The sequence below is a fragment of the Mesoplodon bidens genome (genome assembly GCF_964165515.1).
Source record: "Mesoplodon bidens genome assembly, chromosome: 11".
In the NCBI taxonomy this organism is placed as follows: domain Eukaryota; kingdom Metazoa; phylum Chordata; class Mammalia; order Artiodactyla; family Ziphiidae; genus Mesoplodon; species Mesoplodon bidens.
In genome coordinates this window covers 27191747-27208434 of record NC_138167.1, presented here as the reverse complement: position 1 = coordinate 27208434, position 16688 = coordinate 27191747, and the positions used below count along the sequence as shown (strand labels likewise).

Sequence of the window (16688 nt, the reverse complement as noted above, 5' to 3'; positions counted from 1 at the left end):
GCATTTTTAATTTCATTTATTGTGTTGTTCATCATTGTTTGTTTGCTATTTAGTTCTTCTAGGTCCTTGTTAAACATTTCTTGTGTTCTCTTCATTCTATTTCCAAGATTTTGGATCCTTTTTACTATCATTACTCTCAAATCCTTTTCAGGTAGATTCCTTATTTCCTCTTCATTTGTTTGGTCTGGTGGGTTTTTACCTTGCTCCTTTTCTGCTGTGTGTTTCCCTGTCTTCTCATGTGCTTACCTTACTGTGTTTGGGGTCCCCTTATTGCAGCCTGCAAGTTTGTAGTTCCCGTTGTTTTTGGTGTCTGCCCCTAGTGGCTAAAGTTGGTTCAGTGGGTTGTGTAGGCTTCCTGGGGAAGGGGACTAGTGCCTGTGTTCTCGTGGATGAGTCTGTATCTTATGTTTCTGATAGGCAGGACCATGTCTGTTGGTGTGTTTTGGGCTGTTTGTGACCTTATTATATTTTTAGGCAACCTCTCAGCTAATGGGTGGTTTTGTGTTCCTGTCTTGCTAGTTGTTTGGCATAGGGTGTCCAGCACTGTAGCTTTCTGGTTGTTGAATGGAGCCTTAGCATTTAGATGGCTATCTCTGGGGGAGCTTTTGCCATTTGATATTATGTGAAGTTGGGAGGTCTCTAGTGGGCCAATGTTCTGAACTCAGCTGTCCCACCTCAGAAGCACAGGCCTGACACCCTGCCAGAGCACCAAGACCCTGTCAGCCATGCGGCTCAGTAGAAAAGTGGGAAATAAAGCAAGCAAGCAAGTAAGAAAGTAAGAAAGAAAGGAGGGAGGGAGGGAGGGAGGGAAGGAGGAAGGGAAGGGAAAGGAAAGGAAGGAAGGGAGGAAGAAAGGGAGGAGAAAAGGGAGAATGAAAGGGAGAAAGAAAGGGAGAAAGAAAGAAAGAAAGAAAGAAAGAAAGAAAGAAAGAAAGAAAGAAAGAAAGAAGAGAGAAACCATACCAAAAACAAATCCACCAATGATAACAAGCACTAAAAAGAATAGTAAAAACAAAGTAAAGAAAAAAGTAAAAACTGACAGACAGAACCCTAGGACAAATGGTAAAAGCAAAGGTATACAGACAAAATCACACAAGGAAGCATACACATACACACTTACAGAGAAAAAATTAAAAATATGTATATATATTTTTTAAACAAATAAATTAAAAAAAGGAATTGAGCAACCAAATCACTAAACAAATCTACCAATGATAATGAACTCTAAATACTAAACTGAGATAAACATAAAACCGGGAACCAGTCAGTCACATACAGCAAACCCCAAGTCTACAGTTGCTCCCAAAGTCTACCGCCTCAATTTTAGGATGGTTCATTGTCTCTTCAGGTATTCCACAGATGTAAGGTACATCAAGTTGATTGTGGAGATTTAATCCGCTGCTCCTGAGGCTGCTGGGAGGAATTTCCCTTTGTCTTCTTTGTTCACACAGCTCCTGGGGTTCAGATTTGTACTGGCCCTGCCTCTGCATATAGGTCGACTGAGGGCGTCTGTTCCTGCCCAGACAGGACGGGGTTAAAGTTGCAGCTGATTAGGGAGCTCTGGCTCACTCAGGCTGGTGGGAAGGAGGAGTACAGTATGCAGTGCAGTCCTGTGGTGACAGAGGCTGGCATGATATTTCAACAGCCTGAGGTGCGCCGTGTGTTCTCCCGGGGAAATTGTCCCTGGATCACGGGACCCTGGCAGTGTTGGGCTGCATAGGCTCCCAGGACAGGAGGTGCGGATAGTGACCTGTGCTTGCACACAGGCTTCTTGGTGGCTGCAGCAGCAGCCTTAGTGTTTCATGCCCATCTCTAGGGTCTGCGCTGATAACCACAGCTCGTGCCCTTCTCTGGAGCTCATTTAGGTGGCGCTCTGAGTCCCCTGTCCTCACGCCCCCTAAAATAATGGTCTCTTGCCTCTCAGGCAGGTGCAGACTTTTCCCCAGACTCCCTCCTGGCTAGCTGTGGTGCACTAGCTCCCTTCAGGCTGTGTTCATGCAGGCAACCCCCGTCCTCTCCCTGGATCTGACCTCCAAAGATGGAACCTCAGCTCCCAACCCCACCCATCCCAGCAAGTGAGCAGAGAAGCCTCTCTGGCTGGTGAGTACTTGTTGGCAGTGATCCTTTGTGTGGTGATTTCTCTGCTTTTCCCTCTGCATCCCTGTTGCTGTGTTCTCCTCTGTGGCTCAAAAGTTCCCCCCCACCAACCACCCCCTCTCTCCATCAGTGAAGGGCCTTCCTAGTGTGTGGAAACTTTTCCTCCTTCTCAGCTCCCTCCCCAAGGTTCAGGTCTCATCCGTATTCTTTTGTCTCTGTTTTTTTCTGTTTTCTTTTGCCCTACCCAGGTACGTGGGGAGTTTCTTGCCTTTTGGGAAGTCTGAGGTCTTCTGCCAGCATTCAGTAGGTGTTCTGTAGGAGTTGTTCCACATGTAGATGTATTTCTGATGTATTTGTGGGAAGGAAGGTGACCTCCACGTCTTATTCCTCTGCCACCTTGAAGGTCTCCTGCCCATCCTTGTTTTCTTACAAAGGAAGACGTGATCCAGTCCTTTCACCTTTGCTTCAGACTCCACCCATGGTCACCTTTTATGAGACTTTACTATTAATTATTCATCCTGCTTAATTTTCTATCTCTTCTTGTCTACTTATTCCTTCCCATAAATTTTAAAACATGCTAAAATATTGCATATCCAAACATCAATTCCATGTGCTACTGTTTCCCTCTTCCCTAAATATAATGTCCTGAAGGAACTATCTACACTCACAGAATTCACATCCTCACTCCCATTCATTCATTAAACCACATTCATCTGTTTAACAGTCTCTGCTTCACTAGTCTCCTTGAATGCACTAAAGACCTACTTGTTAAAGTTAATGGATACTTACCAACCTTTGTTTTAATTGAACTTACTTTAACTTCTTATGCTGTTTACCACTTCTTAAAATATTCTCTAAACTTCTATGAAAGCACATTGGCCTCATTTTTTTTCATACTTCTACTCTTTCCCAGTCTTCTATGCAGGCTCTTTGTTCTTTAAAGTTATGTTTCTTTTATTATCGGTGTCCTCAGAAATCTGTTAAGGAGCTTTTATCTTCTCTTTCATGGATTCAGATTCTACTATTTAAGAAAGTCCTTCAATTTTATCTTGAGTTGCAGTGACCAACAGCTTACTCAAAATTTCTATTTGCATGTTGGATATGTACTCCAAACCCAACACAGCCGAAGCTGAAGTCATTGTCTTCCTCACTTCAACAACCTGTTTGTCTCCCAGTGAATCACATTCTTGTCCTTCAATCTTCACACTCTTTCACTAGAGCCTTGATTTCCCAATGTGCTCTGTTTCCCATTTCAGCCACCCTTGTTCAGAACCACTATAATCTCTCATGTGGATGACTACTATAATCTGTTAACTATTCTTCATCTTCTAGTTGGCCTCCACTCTTATCTTCTCCCTAGCCAGAAGGTTATTTCTGAAATGCGTATTCAACCATTTCATACCTTGACTTAAAAATGTTCCTGGGACTACTTATTTGAATTTGAACTAAGTCCAAACTCATAACATCCTTCATGTCATAGCTAAATACTGAATCATAAAAACTCATTTTAAATATTTTGATGACTTTATAAATTCTCACAGATCCTCCCTTAATCTTTTGAGAGTCAGATTCTTTTTTTATCTTGCTAAACAAATTTTGTTGAAAAAAAAGTCATAAAGACCTAAGAATTAAACTATTGGTTTTGTTTTTTAAATACTTTTAATAATTAGTCATAATTTCAATAACAAGCAATGTAAAAAGTGTGTAATACAATAGCTTCTTTTTATAATTTTAATTTTATTTTTCTTAATAAAATTCTAACTAATGCAACTTCTTTCACTTCTTGCTGTTGTGGAGAAATCTCTTCCCTCCTTGCTTTACATTTCTGGATGGAAGGAGCTACAAGATAGAATAATCATGGAATCTTGGCCTACCCCATCCCTAAGAAATTACTTACCTGTTTCCCCCTTTTCTTTGAGTTATAACCTTGATATCCTCAGGAAACAAATATTCTCTACTCCTTTGGATAGTAAATTTTATAGGATCAAGTACCCATGGGGAACACATGTGGTTGTCCAGCCAGGACTGTGACTGTATGGGCTAGTCTAGTTAATTCAAGGTGATATATTAGCAAATCCACTTTCTAATAGACCTAAGCTGATATTCACTTTTATTTTTTTTAATTACTACCTGCTTGAACAGTTTCTCTGAGCACAACTGAGTAGGAAAATAGAATGTTATTTATTAACTTCCTGAAGCATTAATATTTACTTAGAAATTTTGGTTTCCATTATAAGCAAATTCACTCCTTTCAGTACTAAATAGCATTAGAAGATGTGTTTCTCTTCTAACTAATCTGTGAATCACCATTCAATCCATACTCAATCCATACCTATGCCTCTTTTCCCCTAGGTACTCTTGTTTAAAGAAAAAAAAAAAGTTGACAATAGTAGCAACCTATTGTTGCACTTATGCAAATTATGATGCTAAATAATTTACATACATTTCCTTATATAAAACTCACAACATTCCTACGAAATAAATATAAATTCCCCCATTTTACTGAGACTCTTAAAGCCTAAACAATTTGCCCAAAGTCACACAGTGTTGGAGTTGACATTTTAACCCAGGTCTAAATGGTTTCACAGTATAAGTTATATTATACTATTTTCCTAGTATAAGAATTTCTACATATTCCCTCTATATCACTCAACTTTTAGCCATCTTGAAGTTCACAGACATTTGAGTATCTTTTCAGATAATTCCCAAAATGTGTATTCAGTAGCTCCATAAATATTTTTTGACCATGTGATATATGCTAGACACTAAAAATAAAAAGGTAAATAAAGGGAGTAAGTGTACTGGTAGGATGGGAGCATTTGGAGAAGCAAAATAAATACACATCCACAATTCCTTGTCCACAATTATGAAACCTCCAAACCTCTAAAACCTGAAAATTATTTTGCTAATTGTCCAATTTGGGGACTTCCCTGGTGTCGTAGTGGTTAAGAATCCGCCTGCCAATGCAGGGAACACAGGTTTGATCCCTGGTCAGGGAAGATCCTACATGCCACAGAGCAACTAAGCCTGTGCATCACAACTACTGAGCCTGCGCTCTAGAGCTCACATGCCACAATTACTGAAGCTTGCGCACCTCAGAGCCCGTGCACCACAACCACTGAGCCCACGTGCTGCAACTACTGAAGTCCACGGGCCTAGAGCCCAAGCTCTGCAACAAGAGAAGCCACCGCAATGAGAAGCCCACACACCGCCGCGAAGATTAGCCTCCCTCACCGCAACTAGAAAAAGCCTGTGTGCAGCAAGGAAGACCCAAAGCAGCCAAAAATAAATAAAATTTTTAAAAAATTGTCCAATTTGGCACCAACACCTTACCTAAATTGGCATTCAGTGATCCCACTCAGTGTGACTGATCCATACATTTCATTACATATATATTAATGTGTTTGGTTACTAGATGTTATCCCAGATAATGTATACCTCACTACCTTTCTAATATCCAAAAGAAAATAATTTTTGAAACCATCATGTCCTAAGTGTTTGGGATAAAAGATTATAGACCAATAAATTATTACTAGTGCTATGGTAGTGGATGTGCTTTCAAGGCCCTTAGAGGCAGAGAGAGCTTCAGGGAAGAGGTACTACTGGATCTAGATTTTGAAGCATGAATACAAATTTGCCAGGCACCCAGACAGGAGGTAAAAATGCCCTGGAACTATTAGAAACAGCCTGAACAAAAATCATGAGAGAGTAACGTATGGTCAGGAGAAGGAGAATAGGTAGGAGAGTGGCAGAAGAATGAAGTTGGTTCAGTAGCCAGGGGTCAAATCACAAAGACACTGTGGAATGCCATGCAAAGTTTAGATTTGACCAGATTGGGTGATTTGGAAGGATGTTAGGCTAAAAGTGGTAAGATGACCATTTACTAAGTTTCCAGAATATGACTTGATTCCTGCTACTCTGGTACAGTTGATAGTACAGCCTTTCACTTTCAAAAGTGACTTGGTTTGGATGAAGTATTTTATGAACCACATTAGTGAGAAGGGAGGTGTGATATTGTGCATATATATTTAGTCTTCTTCTACAGTTCCTGGCTCACAGCTCCCAAAACCCTTAGAATTTCCTCAGTGATGAGAGCAATGTCTTGTTAGGTTAATGAGGTGACTTTTGGACCCCACCTAAGGATGAGGGCTGTTTTCCAGAAGAATCAACCATGTGATTAGAGGGTTGGAACTTTCAGTCCCACCGCTGCTGACCTCCTGAGAAGGGAAAGGGGCTGGAGGTTGAATCAGTCACTAGTGGCTAATTATTTACTCAATCATGCCAATGTAATGAAGCCTCTATAAAAACCCAAAAGGATGGGGTTTGAGAGCTTCTGGGTTGTACATGCAGAAATTTGAGAATATTGTGCTCTGAGCTTCCATGTCCTTTCCCCATACTTTGCCCTATAATCTCTTCCATATGGCTATTTCTGAGTTATATCCTTTTATAATAAACTGGTAATCCTTTTATAATATATCCTTATATCTTTTTATAGTAAACTGGTAAAGAAATGAGTTTACTGAGTTCTGTAAGCTGCTCTGGCAAATTAATCAAACCCAAGGAGAGGGTCGTGGGAACCTCCAATCTTTTGCCAGTTGGTCAGAAAACCACAGGTAACAACTTGGATTTGCTACTGGCATTGGAAGGGAGGGGAGCAGTTATGTAGGACTGAACCTTTAACCTGTGGAATCTAATGCTACCACTCGTAGGCAAGTGTCAGAATTGAGTTGAACTGTAAGAACACCCAGTTGGTATCCAGAGAATTGTTAGTGGTATGGGAATTCCCTCCCCCCAACACACAAGTTGAAATTGGGTCAAAGAACCTAAAAACAGGGGGCATTTTCAGTTATAGACTGAAAACTATTTCCCTCCTTTCCTCTATCCCACTTTGTCCTGCAGTTTCCTTATATCTTGGCTTTGGCTCCAACTGAGTAGAAGTTAGCCACTGAAGAAGTTAATTGAGTTAAAATATCCAGAAAAATATAATGTAAGTGGAGCTGAAAATACATGAAGGTTATGAGGCCATCATTGGCTTCCTCCATTTTAAAACTGTAGTTAATAATCAGGAAGCACATTCATTTTATAATTTTTCTCTTTCCCTCAAGGTATGGTGCTAATGGATAATTTTAAAATGTAAAAATAAACTACAAAGTATAAAATATGATCACACATTCCTCACCAATGGAATATAAATGGAAAATATATTCAATGTAACTTTAGCTAGCAATTGAAAAATAAAGGAAAATATTAGTGTCTATGTATCATAGCATGTCAAAATTAATTTTTATTCTTATAATTAAGTAACAATAAAAACTTGGAAGTATTTCAATTGCTTAATGGATTTCCATCAGCTACAAATTGAGAGTTTAACTAGAGCCATTTTATCTCACTAATCAGAGAAATAAACAAACCTATCATTTCCCCATCAGGTCAGTGAAAATTAAAATACAACAATATTTCTCTGAAATTGTAGGAACTGGTAGACTTATATGATGTTTTTTTTTAGTCAGTCTGGGGTTCTTTTTGGAAATATCTAGTAAAGCTAAATATGTGCATAACATGTGACCCTGTGGTTCTATTTCTAGATATGTACTTTAGATAAATATTCACAAATATGCACAGGGACAAGAGTACAAGGATGCTCATTGTAGCTATGTTGTAATAGCAAACAGTGGGCATAATCCAAATATCCATCATGATGAAGTATTATGGAATGCTGTGACATGAAGTTAGACCTCAAGTATTGTTGAATAAAAAAAATGCAAATTGAATAAAGAAATATGCAGTAGCCATTTATATTAAAATTGTATTAAGTAATTCTATATTTTATAGTTACTTAAGATATATTTGTTTTTATTAGTGCTTGGGCTGGACAGACACACACCAAACTGGGGTTAGTGGTTGCTTTCTAGGAGGGGTGGGACCTCCTGGATTTACAATGGTGGTTAAAGGAAATTGGATTTATTCTTTAGTTTTCTAGGGCTGCCATAATCAAGTACTACAGACTGGGTGGCTTTAACAACAGAACCTTATTCCTCAGAGTTTTGGAAGCTAGAAGTCTGAGATAAAGGTGTCAGGAGGGTTGATTTCTTCTGATTCCTCTTCTCTTTGGCTTGTCAATGGCTGCCTTCTCCTTGGGTCTTCACATGGTCTTCCTTCTGTGACTGTCTTTGTCTTTATCTGTTCTTCTTATAAGGACACCAGTTATATTGGGTTAGGGCTCATCCATATGACCTCATTTTGCCTTAATTACTAATTTAAAAGTCTCTATCTCCAAATACACATTCTGAGGTACTGGGGTTTAGGACTTTAACTTATGAATTTGGAGGGGATGGAGGGACAGACACAATTAAGCATATAACATATTCTTAACATCTTTATTTAAAACAAAGAAACAAAAGAAATTGGTTTCATATTTGACACTGATGCTAAACAGAGTTGTAAAAGAAAAGTATAAGGTTATCTAAATCTAGAAAAATTTTCCCTCATGGGGAATCTATTTGGTCTTCCAAACTTTAAGAGTGCTATAACACCAGGTTGCTAACATTGGTTATTTTAGGAAGGTGAAAATGGAAGTGAGTAGGGGGATATTCTTAACATTTTTTAATGGATTTTACTTTTTTAAAACAGTTGTAGATGTGCAGAAAAATTTGTGAAAATACTTCAGAGTTCCCATATTCCCCACACCCAGTTTCTCCTATTATTAACATTTTATATCAGTATGGTACATTTGTTACAGTTGATGAACTAGTATTGATACACTGTTAACTAAAGTCCATACTTTATTCAGATTTCCTTAGTTTTTACCTAATGTCCCTTTTTTTTTTTTTTAACTACAGGGTTCCATCTAGGATACCACATTGCATTTAGTTGTAATGTCTCCTTAGTCTCTGGGTTATGACAGTTTCTCAGACTTCCTTTTTTTGGACAACATTGATGGTTTTTTGTAGAATGTCCCTCTACTGGAATTTGTCTTCTGTTTTTCTCATGATTAGATTCAGGTTGTTGGTTTGGGGAGGAAGACCACAAAGTGCCATATTCATCACATCCTATCAAGGGTATTAACATGAATTGTCACTGTTGATGTTCCCTTTGATCACCTGGGTGAGGTTAGTATTTTTCTGATTTCTTCTGTGTAAAGTTACATTGTTTTTGCCCCTTTCCATACAAGTACTCTTTAGGAGAAAGTCACTTTGTGCATCCCACAGTTAAGGAGTGGAGAGCTATGCTTCACTTCCTTGAGGGCAAAATATCCACATAAATTTTTTGGCGTGCTTTTGCATGAGAGATTTTTTTCTTCTCTGCCATTTGCTTATTTATACAATCATTAACTTTTTTTTTACTATATCCCTTTTAATTATTTTACATAATGAGCATATATTAATTTTGTAATTATTTTAATTTTTTAAAATTAATTAATTAATTTATTTTTGGCTGCATTGGGGTCTTTGTTGTTGCTCATGAGCTTTCTCTAGTTGTGGCAAGAGGGGGCTACTCTTCATTGCAGTGCGTGGGCTTCTCATTGCGGTGGCCTCTCTTCTTGCAGAGCACGGGCTCTAGTAGCAAGAGCTTCAGTAGTTGTGCACTCAGGCTCAGTAGTTGTGGCTCATGGTCTCTAGAGCTCAGTCTCAGTAGTTGTAGCACACAAGCTTAGTTGCTCCGTGGCATGTGGGATCTTCCCAGACAAGGGCTTGAGCCCATGCCCCCTGCATTGCCAGGCAGATTCTTAACCACTGCACCACCAGGGAAGTCCCTGTAATTATTTTTAAATAAGAATATTTTAAAGATACTTACATAAGAAATCATCAACCAATTTTGGACTTTAGAAATTAGGAGCATGAAAGCTTATTAGAAAGGACCTATGGAGTTTGAAAATACAAATAATTGTGTACCCATTCTCTATTAGTAATGTGTTATTCTCATTTACACCATAGAAAGCAGTTTATACAAATATTTAACATTACCTGTTTAGAGAGTAAGAAGGTTGCATCTTTAGGTCAAACATGAAGCAAACAGAAGCCTTTCCAGTTGTATATAGTTTCAGAGCATCTTAAGCTTCATGACTTCAAGGCAGGTTGCATGTAGCTGACCTTCATTTTGCAAACTCTTGGAATGTTTGTACTATACTTGGAAATGATATGTACATACCATGCTTTTCTTGTATACAATTGGAAACTTCCTGGGAAAGAAATTTTTGTCTCCTTTGAGAATTTCCAAATATAATTATTAATATTTCCTCCCTACAAAGATACTTAAAAGTAAATTTTTGAAACTCTAAATCAGCAAGCTATTAATAATAACCATAATATCAAATTATCCCATTTTTGCTGCCCTATTACGTACACTATCAGTGACTTAATATTTCTTTACATTGTAATTTTTTCCAGATATTTCAGTCAGCCTGTTAGCAGTTGTTGTCAGCTTTTGTGGCCTGGCCTTGTTGGTTGTTTCACTTTTTGTCTTCTGGAAGTTGTGCTGGCCTTGTTGGAAGAGCAAACCCATGACTTGCAATGTCAGTACCCTTCCACAGAGCATGTCAAGTGCTCCCACTGAAGTTTTTGAGACTGAAGAGAAAAAAGAGGTTAAAGAAAATGGAGAGCCAGCACTAAGAGCTATTGAGCCTGCAATAAAAATCAGCCACACTTCCCCTGATATCCCAGCAGAAGTCCAAACTGCTTTAACAGAACATTTAATTAAACATGCACGTGTGCAAAGACAAACTACTGAGCCTACATCTTCATCCCGGTAAGGAAAGATCAAATATATAAAACTATTTGTGGTGTGTGTGTGTGTGTGTGTGTGTGTGTGTGTTGTATGTGATTTTCTAAGAGAAAAAAACTGAGGTGGGAAAGGAGAAAAGAAAAGACAAACAGGAGAATGAGAAAGACACAGGAAACAGATAATAGAATAAGGAGGGAATTGGCAGGACAGAATAAATAGGGATGAAGAGAGAGAAATTAAGGACAAAGAAGCCAAACAGAGAGCAGTACCATGAAAGGGGCTTACTGGAATTTGAGGTCTCATTAAAATCATCTAATTAGAGTTTTTCTCCCGTTGCGGAGCACAGGCTCCGGACACCCAGGCTCAGCGGCCATGGCTCACGGTCCCTGCCGCTCCATGGCACGTGGGATCCTCCTGGACTGGGGCACGAACCCGTGTCCCCTGCATCGGCAGGCAGACTCTCAACCACTGCGTCACCAGGGAAGCCCAAGATTATTATTTATTGACTTTTTCCTTTGAAATATCATTGTTTGATCATTGCTATTTTCAGTCTTTCAATTTAGTTTAAAACAACCAATAAATATCAAGAAAACAGCCATTTGCAATGCGTTTCATGAAATTATCCACAAGTTCACAGTCAAAACTGAGTAACAGAGACTAATGTTTCATCTACAGTTGTTTAGCACCCACCCCATAAACTGCTGGAAAATTTCATTGCTTATTTGAACTCACATAGACCAAACTCTTATACTGGTTAGAGTATGGTAAGTTCCACAAGAGCTTTGATGAATATCATGAGCATAGCAAGGAGTGTACATGAAAGGAAGGAAGAGGGAGACCTCCTTAAGGAGATACATTTTAAGGAAGTGCATTTTAACTCAGCCTGGAAAAATCAGCAGAAGTTTGCTTGAAGGAAAATAATTTGCTGTGGTGTGTATTGAATTGTGTTAACTGTAAAGGGAAAAAGATTCTTGTGAAAAGCCATTTTTTCTACTAAGTATGGTATTCAATCTTTAACACGAAAAACATGTTAGTAGCAGTGTTTCTCTGATTCCCAGAAGTAGCAACTAGTTTTACACTAGGACAGGGTAAAAATCGATAGCAATGGGGGTGAGTCTGTTTTCTGCTAACTGATTGACTTCCTAATCTTACCTTCCTACTTCTCTAAATCAAAGATGCATCCATGCTTTCTGACATGACGTACTTTTTGTGGGTTTGGAAATCTATCTAGTTGAAAAACTGCATGGGTCATGCTTGCTACTAGGATTGAAAGAATATTCAATATATCTTTTATAAAATAAAAAAGGATTGTATCTATAAATAACTTGTCTTCTTTCTGAAATAAATTCCAGAGGGATGAGTAAGAATAATTGTTACTTCGGGGATGAGAAACTTTGGGGTAAGGAGGATGTATGGAGGTGTTATACTTTTCTGAGCTATTTAAATTTTATAACCAAGGTATGCCTCATATTTAGTTATTATGTTGACAAGTTTTCCTGAGCACTGCATTTGGGTTCATTTTTATAATCCAGTATACATTCATTTAAATTTATTTATGGATATTTAACTATAAAATAATTATCCCATGTGCCACTTCTTTATATTTATAGGAAAAACTGCTTCAAAATTATCTCATGTTGTTGGTTACTTGATTGTCATTACTATCACAACTGCAAACTGTGGCCAACTATGGTATTTAATAAAGCCTTAACATACCCAGAAATTTCAGGGTAAAAGTGTTCAATTAACCTACAAAACATTTTTTAAAAATATTGATAATGGCTATGACAATATATCAACTTAGTATTCAGAATTATTCAACTCTTTCAGTTGATAAGTGCACCCTACATAAGGACATTCAATTAATGAAGACAAATTGAGGTAAGCTATGACAATATCTTGCCTTTCTTTGTGCAGATTTTTTTTTTTTGGAAACCTCAGAAAAATGAAGTACTATCTCCAAAATATTATCTGCTGAATGTAAACATACAGCTTATCTGATTATCCCTAGCTAGGGGAGAATGAAAGAATACATACTGAGAACACGTGTGAAGATTTGGTTTTAGATGCAGAATTGGTTTCTAGAAATAAAATACAATAGGGAATGACAACAGGTCATTTTAGCCCTGGATTTCTCAGTTATTAGATGAAATTGAAGAAATCAGAAAAAAACCTTTTTCTCTCAATCTTAAAAAACATAAAAATTGGATTGTACCTGTACATCTCATATTTTCTTAAGAGAAAAAGTGGAATACAAATTCATAGTTCTGCTAGAACTTTGATATAATTTCATTACCTCTTTGAATTTCCTTGTTTATGAGTGGCTGAAGAGGGAAGAAAAAAAAGTATTGTTTTTGAGTGCCTGCAATTTAGTCACTATGCCAGGCATCCTTCCTGCTAATCCTCTGCCAGCCTGTATGAAGTAAGTATTATTAATTATACCCATTACTTGTGAGTTAACTGAAGCCCAGAGAGATTTTAAAAATTGCCTAAAGCCATGCAGCTGGTGAAAGTTAGAATTCAGATTTATCCAGATTGATGGAACATGTTTTAAGAGTTAAAGCCAAGGGAATATGGTTTTTTGCAACCAAAGATGGTTAAAGTCTGCTGCGGGCAGGTAGTTTGGAGATTGGAGAATGAGGGTCACTTCCTGCTCATTCTGCTCAGTTGGAAATGTGGAATTATATGTGGTTATCATGAATAACAAGAGTCATGAGTTTAATCTGTTTAGCCTTGGGATGAATTCCTTGCAGAAAACTTGATTATTCCTAGTTCTCAAAACCCCTCATCTATATAATTACTTCATCATACTAAAAATTACCTTTATATAGAGAGGAAGGGGAAATTGCTGAGTTCATTATGCAGACAGAGAGATCCAGGGCACATCATTATAAATCAGATTATTCTGCTCAAATGCTAACTTTTCATTGAGGTCTAGCAAAGCAGAACCGCCCCCCGCCCCCCACCCCACCACTCACACATGCACACACAGTAAATTTAACTTTAATGCTTGGTTTTCTCACCTTATTAATATATCCCAGCTCTAGTCTGCTGTTGGGACTCCATTTTATTTGGTTCAGACAATAGATGACATATTCTCTCAAGTTTTGTCACTATTCTTAAGCGGCATCTTGATTAGTTTAACAGCATTGCCGGAAACTGCCACATTTCCCAAGTTCTCATGTTCCTTTTCAAATACCCAGACATTTGGCCCCATCAGCCCGCTGGCAGCCAAACAACCCAACAGACATCTGTGTATTTCTTATTATTAACATTATTCTCACATCTGTCTTGATTGACTGTTGATTCATCCAATAGCCTTACTCAGTAGATACAGTCAGCAGATATAACTTTTGGGTATAGTCAGTGTACTCTACATACTCTGTCCACTCTGCAAACTCTAGTGAACTGGAAAAAAATCCACAACATAATGCAGAGAGATAAGATACCAACTCCAGCATAAGGAACTACAAGTGCAAACTGTGTGGTGGAGAATGTGGAATTAAGATAATTACAAAAATCATTTTTAGCTGAGGCATGGAGAAGTCCCATTAAACTGAGACCAAAGGAAACTAGGAATTCACATAAAGACAATTGGAAGAGAGTACGCATTCTAGATGGAAACATTTTATGTGAAAAGACACAGAATGGCAAATCTTATGAAAACAGCAGGTAAGTTGCCTTGATCAGAAAATAGAGGTCAGTGGAGGAGTAATGGAAGATAAAGTCAGCTGGGATTAAAGTCTGAGGAGGCCTTGGAATCATGGCCAAAATTGTTCAAGGTCTGTCCTGTCAAAACTATTTGTAGCAAAAGAGTCCTTTGGATAAAGAGCTGTGTTTTAGGAAAATTAATTTGACAACAGTGTGTAGGACAGACAATAGAAAAAGGCATCTATTTTGAAAGTAATATAGTAGTTCAGGCATGATAAAAATCTTATAACATTTTGAGTCCATACTGCCCCACACATATAGCTCTACACTGCCTTCTTAGGAAGAAAACCTGCCAATTTTATTTCTGTACTGATCTTGATACCTAGACAAAACACTGTAGGAACTCAGGGTATATTTGTTGAATTTAAAAAATCAGTAAATGAATTTGATGACTTCATTTTATCTATCCAAATGGATCTTTCATGGTTGCCAGTTAGAAGGGTGCTTGGTCTTTTTATCATCCTCCTGTAGACCTCAACTCTCTGCCTCTGTGCTTTTGCTTATGCTGCTTCCCTTGTCTAGAATGATAAACTCTTTTTTATCCACTATAAGATCTTTAAGGAAAATGCATCTTTTTTTGTCCAATTATAAGCTATTGTCCTTTAAAGCCATAGCTACCAGTCTAGCAATTATTTATTGTCTTAATGTTGAGCTCTAGCTGTTTGCCAGACCTGAGATGCTAAGTTCTCAAAGAACAAGTCTGTATAACCCACTTTAATGTGCTCCTAATTTCCTCACTGGGTAGGTGCATAATAAGCATCAAGTGAATGATTTGGATTGACTGATGATCTCTCCACTTTGCTTTGCTCCTTTAAAGACAGCATCAGATGGTGAGATAAACATTGCTAATATTAGGAGAAGGTTAATGATGGTGTACTCCCAAGGAGGAGTACGAGGACCAATTTTCTGTGCATTCATTAATAGTGTGAAATGAGGTGAATTGTAAGTGGCAAAATAATTTGTTGAGGATGAGAAATTATGTAGGTTAGCCACTGTTAGAGAGGATTATAAGTACCTACTGAAAATAATTTGGAAACCTAGTGACAGGTCCATTTGAACATGAACAAAAGCATGACATGGAAAGAAATCATTGACTCATATGTGCTGATGGATTTACAATTAGCTATGGTTGCTTAGAAAAGTAATCTTAATATCATCACACATAAAGTCAGAAAGAACACTCAATGTATATTGTTAAAAGAGAAATGAAGAATTACATAAAAATATGTAATACTGGAGTGCATAGTTTTCTTTGAGATTTTTTAAAAGTTAAGTCCTTCTCTAAAGATAGCAAAAAATGTAATTTTCATTCTAAGATACTGTAAGGAGTGGAAGACAAGATGTTACACAAAGGAAGAATTTAAATGGTATTTAACCAGCTAGGATATCAAGAAGCAGTGCTTGGCCAGAACAATAGAGAACCTGAGATCTAACTCCTTGAAATAAAACTTCATAAAACATGCTGTGCCGGTGCTTGAGGTGGTTAAATAATTTCCGCTATGAAACATATGTATTTGGTATATAAACTAACTTCTGAAATGGGGTGGCTCTTTGAACCAAGGTCAGAGATAAAACCTTATAAATGTATTCAGACTTGGAGAGTTTGTTTTCTGGCACTGATAAATATTATCTCCTCTTTACAAGCACTAATTATAAATTGATTAGGCCCTTCTTCTTCATAGTACGAATAATTCTTGGGAAGTTGACTTTTATTAGTGACAAGAATCTTGTAGTAAATTATTTCATACAAACTCCAACAGACTTTCTTGAATCCCAGCATGTGTTTATTATGAAATTCATGAAAAGATTAATAATATTTAGTTCTGCTATTATAAAGACCACTCGTAGAAGGGTTGGGGAATGGAAGGTACGTCTGAAACAAGTGATTTCAATACACTCTTTTCAGTATGCTCAATGAGATGTGGAGGAACAGAAGGAGGGACCCAGGGTGGTAGGTCAACTCAGTTGGAGGACTACAACATTTTTCTTCAAATTCTAGCTGACCTCTCTAGGAGAGAGGCTCATGATAGCCAGCAACATAATTCCAAGTAAGGGAAGACCTAAATGACAAATTGAGCATAGAAATTTAGAGCTAGAATACAAAATTAAGGTCAAAAGACCTTATAGGGGCCTAGCAATACCAAACAGAATATTCTTGG

At 37.7% G+C, this 16688-nt stretch overlaps 1 protein-coding gene across 1 annotated transcript in view; it reads left to right on the top strand.

Moving 5' to 3' along the window:
- Positions 1-16688, top strand: part of SYT10 (synaptotagmin 10) — a gene marked incomplete at both ends in the record, with an annotated part of 75459 nt that overhangs the window by 11357 nt on the left and 47414 nt on the right. The window contains one exon of the mRNA XM_081249123.1: positions 10485-10842. Within this exon, the coding sequence (XP_081105249.1) occupies positions 10485-10842 (358 nt within the window). The remainder of the gene's footprint in view (positions 1-10484; positions 10843-16688) is intronic.